Genomic DNA, 6,137 nt, shown 5'->3' with positions numbered 1-6,137 from the left:
TGTTCTGAGAAGGACGCAGAACACTCTTTTCCATATTTATTTTGAAGCCCAGCTCCATCATGTGCTGTATTAATGCAGCTGTGTGATTCACAGCCTCCTGCTGGGAGGGTGCTGCGACCAGCCAATCGTCTATACTCGGTGGGGGATGGGGGGTGGGGTGTTGCAAACTGTAGCCTGTAACCCCTTTTTATTGTTTTCAAAACCCACTCGGAGTTTGTACATTCTGTCCACTTTTCCAGCTGCACTGTCAGGCGGCTGGCCGGCCAGTTTGTTAAACGTGGGCGGAGACTGCCCTCTATAGCGGCTCTGGATTGGAAAAKGTTTCRGCCTGCAGTACGCATGCRCGTGGACTTAGGTTTTTCRCAGTTCTGTCCGATTCGGGGAAGAGTCTCGCTCCTTCTGAAAAAGGAGGGACTAAATCCCCGAATTGGCTCATGTTTGTGTTTTTCAACATTTTTATTTTTAACTGTGCCCTCGGCTTGAAGCCTGGATGCGACAGTTTGTAAACATTTATTTCTTTTTGACAAAAGATAAATGTGCTTGTGTGACACTGCTGAGGGCCGCTGCGGGGTTCCTCGTGAACATTGCGTCCTGTGAACTTCGTGGCGCGCTGAGCAGGCTCGAACATCCTCTCGGACACGCACAGAACTTTGCTGAACAGAACTGTGGAGGGAAGAGATTCCAGCTCGTTCCCTCCATCCATGGAGGAAGTCAGGCCAGCCGTTTCCTCCTCCTGACCACCTGAGTGGAGGTGGGTGGTGGCGGTTGGTCGGGGCGGGGGCCCTCGGGCTTCCGCTGCCACGGGACTTTGGAGGGTTTTTGCGGCGCTTGTGGGGCTMYCTGGACCTTTGGCAGTTTTGGGATCCTAAAGGTGGGGGGCAAGCGTGCYGCGGCCTGAGCGAAGGTTTGACGCTGCAGYGGTGGAGYTGCGGTGGTGGAGRCGAACGTGCGCCTGGGGAGACACAGCTTCAGGGYCTCGTCATCTCTTTTCTTTTCCTCCCACCTCTTTTGCATCGAGGTGACCGCRGAGCYRAACAGACCCTGCGGAGTGATGGGAGTGTCRAGGAGGTCCTCCTTCKCTTTTGTGGAGAGAGTGGTGAGATTCAACCACCTKGCCCGCTCCTGCAGATCCATCAGCCCCATGGTTCTGCCCATAGCCTGGATCGCCACTTTGTGCAGCTGGAGACAGTGGTCCGTGATGATGCAGACTTCGTCCCACAGAGCAGCATCTGATGAGGYGGTCATCTGCTCCTCTAGCTCCGCCTGATACRCCATGAGCATGGAGGAAGCATTCAGAGCCCGGACTGACAGCGCAGCCGCTTTATAGGACTTCTCATTCAGGCTGGACTGAAAATGGTCTGCTCTGGAGGGGAGAGCGGGGCCACCTGCCRACATGGAAGTCTTCGGGTGCAGGTTCGCTGCGACCGCAGGCTCGACTGGAGGCATTTGGCAGAGACCGCATTTTTCCATGTCCACACAGTCCAGCACCGAGMTGCCCGCCACCGGGTGCTTCTCCTTGAAAGGCTTGCTGTGCCAGGAGATGGACAGTTCTTCCAGCAGCTTGGGGGGAAACGGCAGGAGCTGTTTGCCTGTTTTCTTTGCTTTAGGCAGCTTCTTTCAGTCGAAACGTGAACGGACCGCCTCAGCTTGGACCTCAGGCCACGGGATGTCAAGCTTCGCAGCGGCGCATTTACACACGTCATGCAGGTCTAAATCCAGCTCTGGCGAGGATGGGTCTTCATGACCAGGTCGGCCCGCATCAGAAAGAGCAGATTTTACAACCTGTCCTGGCTGCTGGGCAGACGGATCATAATCCTCCTCGTCATCTGAGAAAGGGAGCTCCGAGTCATTGGAGAGCTCGCCTCCTGCCAAGTAATCCAATGAGCTCGAAGTGAAAGCCTGCTCCATCGTTTCGGATGGAAGCGGGTCTGCAGTTTCGAGCAAGTCGCCCCAACTTGTTCCAGCTTCAGGTTCAGAGACCTGGGAAACCACCAAGTCGGCTGGGTCCTGTTCGGCAGCTGTCGAAGCCAGCACCAGGTCCCCGCTGGACAGTGTCAACTGACGGGCCAGACGGCGACGGAGCACCTTGAGGGAGAACCGGCTGCAGTGCACACACTCCTTCGCCGACTCAAGGGATGCTTGGGCGTGTTCAAGCCGAGGCACACCACAGAGGTTGGGTGGATGTCCCAGCTTGATATTTTATTGCCACACGGGCAGGCCCGTGGCTTTGGGCTCTCCACTGGTTTTGCTGAAGCCCCCGCGGCCTCCATGTTCTAGGGAGATGTTTGAAGCTACTTTAGCTGGTGACAGCTAGGCTAACCAGGTATGGCTAGGCTTGGGGGGGAGTGTTGCAACTTCCCGTTGGGGTAGCTTAAACTGTTAAAGTATTGCTACTTAATTTTTTTTAAGTATTGCTACTTATATAAGTATTGCTAGTTTTTTTACTGTTTTGCTAGCGATAATCAGACACTCTGTGCGGTGCTGTGCTAACCCAGAGCAAAGCGCCCAGCGACCACGCTTGTGCATGAGTCTATGGACAGTTTAGCTAGGCTCTGAGAAGAGGCAGTAACTGGAGAGAGCTGGTGGAACTTCTGCTCATTGCGAGAAGAGATTTTTGAATAACCTATCAGTGCAGGAACAGCCCTATAATAGGGGGAGGGTCTTGGCCCTCCTTGTCACTGACAGGCTGATTTCCAACCAATCCTGGCTGGCGTAATGTAATATGAGCTTCTGATGAGATCACGCCGAAGGCGTTCCCAACGTGAGACTCGAAACGAATGCTATGAAAGAGAACCACCTTTTAGGAGCAGCTCCTCCTCTGGGCTGTGTCTCCGAACCGAGCTTCCTCATCAAAGAGCACACCTGCCCCACCCACTGGCAGGCCCCATGACTCCTGCAGGCTATCGGCAAAAACAACTAACTAGCAAACAAACACCTGGTGAAACCGCGTCTGCTGAGCTCCAATACTAACTACTTCTCACTTCGTCTTTTCGGATTAAAAAAATGCCTTCGAGGAAATGGATTTTCAGATGAGAAGGAGACTACTCTCATTTTAAGCTTCCCAAGGATGACACCAGACGTTTATAGTAACTAAGTACATTTACTTTGTTACAGTACTTAAGCAGTTTTTTTGAGGATTTGGAATTTTATCAATTATTTATTTAAATAGCTACGTTTACTTTTATTTCGTTACATTTCAAAGATAAAAATGATACTTTTACTTCTTTACTTTAAAATGTAACACCTTGTTACTTRTTAGAAAATTAAATATGTTCAAACTCATCATGAAAGAAGCTGTTTATGTGCTCTAAAAAATGAAGTGTTGAATTTACTTTAAAAGGTCATGTCAACTGACTCCACTAAGCCTAGTTGAGTAAAGTGACCAAATAAAATACATATATTGCTCAATTTACTCAGCCTGGCTTAATGGAACCAGTTTGGTTCAGTAAATTAACAGTTTATTTCTTAGAGAGTGTGTAAAAGTACTTGTACTTTTACTTTCACAATTTTTGTGAACAGTTCTATGACTTTTACTTGAGTATTTTTCTCATCAGTGAAATTTATTTTTACCAAAGTCATTTTCTATTCATATAATTTTACTTTTACTTAGTTATTTTTTCAAGTACTTTATAGACGTCTGGATGACACTGTTCTTTAAAAAAATGCTTGGACTTCAATTTTGGAAGTAACCCTCTGATAAAGTTTATTTTTTATGTATTTGTGTGAGCCACTTTACAGATGATAGCTTTCTGAACAAAAGGGAATTTAACAGTGGAATAAAAGATTATCACTCAAAGACAATGCAATTCTAACACTCAAAAGTACACAAACACAGTTGTTGTCTGTAAACTGAAAAACTCACATTGTTTTGTTTGGTTGTTTGGTTTATCTGTGCATTCTTAACTTATATTACGATCTGTGTTCTTTAGCTGGATTACACCACATTAATAAATAAATTWGCATAACACTGATGTGTGTGTCTGTGAGGATGACTGGGAGATATCTTACCATGCTATCCATATTTGTCGATATGGTCGAAATGAACATGCTTCTCAAAACCTTCTCCAATCTGAAACTATTTAAGAAGCTGCACACATAACAAATAAGATTTTAATTATTCAAAACTTTTACAACATTTGGCTGCTTCAGTTTGGCCAAACTATTCCTTTAAGTTGTTCTATATTAAATTGTCCTCAGTCAATTCAGACTGAAGATTTTAAGCTCAGACGTTGATTCCATTAAAACAGTATTCTGTGACTGAGAGAATAAAACACCATGTGTGTGCAAGTAAAATTACATGAATTCAACTCAATTCAGTTTATGTATATTAATTCAGTTCACAACAAAGTCTTCTTAGGACTGTAGTCCAGCATATGTGAGGATGTGTTGTCTGTCTTGTGTTATATCTCACTCGTGTGTTCTCTCTGTGTCATTACTCTCATCTCTCCTCAGTCTGTCAGTTTGTCTGCGTAATCACTCACCTGTCACTCATTGCTAATCAGTATCTTCCYCAGTTGTTGTTCATCTCCTCATTTCCTCTGTTTGTATGTATTCTGGTTCAGTTCTCCACATCCTCATTGTTCATTGTTTGGTTATTACCTCCTGTTATGATCCCCTTGTTGTGACCTCATTCCTTGAGCTTTTGTTTATTTAGCTGCCCTGTCGGCATCTTGTTTGATTTAAATAAATCATTTTACTTTTTACTCCATCCTCCATCCAGACTTCGGTTCATTCCTCATCACACCTTAACASCCTAGATGTGTTAAATACATGGATAAATACACCGTAACTGAGTTTCATCAGCATAACAAAGAAAATTTATCCTGTATCGTCTCCTAACCCTGGTTGCATAAAAAAAGTAAAAAGGATTGTCTAATCACTGAACCCTGAGGAACTCCATGACTAACTCTGGTATATAGCGATTTATTATTAACATGATCAAATTGGAAGAAATAAAACAAACATATTTAAACCATTTTAGATCTTTTTCTGTAATCCCAGTATCTTGTACAATCCTCTGTCAAAGAATATTGTGATCAGTTGTACTAAATCCAGCACTGAGATCTAAGACTGTCTTGTGTCCATCCTCATCAACATTGGATAGTAAGTTGAAAAGTCTGTTCACCAATATTTTTTTCAGAATCTCTGGAAATAATGAAAACGTCACTTTACAGACTCATCTGTGCTGTTTTGCACTCTTTGACCCAACAATAAACTATTATCACTTTCTCAAGTACGATCAGTTTAGTGGAAAGTTCCTTTTAGTTACATTACCCTACTTGAATCCTACCTAAATGGCAGAGCAGTGCTTGAATACAGGTGGTGTGATGCCAATTGGGAACCATTAATCAGCCAACATTGTTATGCAGCTAAACATGTAATTGCTGGTCCAATTAAGAAGGGGAACAAAGAAGACATCAAAGTCCAACATTCTTTTAGTAAAGTTACACCTCAAAACATTAATTTTAATGACCACTCTTTGACTTAACCAGTAGTCATTACAGCCAATGTAAATTAACAGTTGTACTGTATAAAGCCTTTGACTCAGTCGGTGGTTTCAGGTAGGATTTGATGTGGCCCACTCTGGCCTCCATGAATACATTTGAGTACAGATAAATCCTGTAAATCAAAAGATCCCATGAACAAATATATATATTTATATATACTGTATATTCAGTATGTCTTACCACGAACATCAACTAATCAGCCTCCAATCAGAAAATACCTCTTGGAATTGTATGAGTGTGCTAATGGGTGAACAAGAAACACATTATAAAGCACTTTTCAGCATCATAATGAAGTTAAAAAGAAGTTTCAATAATGTGATATAATTATCAGTTTATCTTTCTTGTGTTTGGGTCCATGCAGTGTTTTTTACGCAGTTTAGTTGCTTCAAACCCATAAAGCAAATCTGACATTTACAGCATGAACTCATGTTGTCTCATGTCAACTCCTTTCTATGTGTTCTTAAAAAGATTTGTTTTTGTCTTTGTCCCCTTCCAGTCTTTTTAAATCTGATTTATTTCTTTTCTTTTCTCTGCCTATTTGTCACATTTTGAACACATCCTGCCTGCAGTGAGCAGATTTTCACAGATTGCTGTCATTTTCAGCACAACACTGAGAATAATTCAAATTTT

The 6,137-nt window shown here is 43.6% G+C and overlaps 1 protein-coding gene across 1 annotated transcript; it reads right to left on the bottom strand.

Annotated features, from left to right (window-relative positions):
• Positions 1-12: 12 nt before the first annotated feature.
• On the bottom strand, positions 13-1,492 carry LOC106529933 (uncharacterized; the record flags this gene model as incomplete). Its single annotated transcript, XM_014025463.1, is given in 1 exon segment — positions 13-1,492. A coding segment is annotated over 1 exon segment (781 nt), but the record flags the coding sequence as incomplete, so codon positions are not given.
• Positions 1,493-6,137: the final 4,645 nt, after the last annotated feature.

The sequence above is a fragment of the Austrofundulus limnaeus genome, unplaced genomic scaffold, assembly GCF_001266775.1.
Source record: "Austrofundulus limnaeus strain Quisiro unplaced genomic scaffold, Austrofundulus_limnaeus-1.0 Scaffold477, whole genome shotgun sequence".
Lineage (NCBI taxonomy): Eukaryota > Metazoa > Chordata > Actinopteri > Cyprinodontiformes > Rivulidae > Austrofundulus > Austrofundulus limnaeus.
Note: the sequence above shows the minus strand (reverse complement) of the source record. Positions and strands in the feature narration are given on the sequence as shown.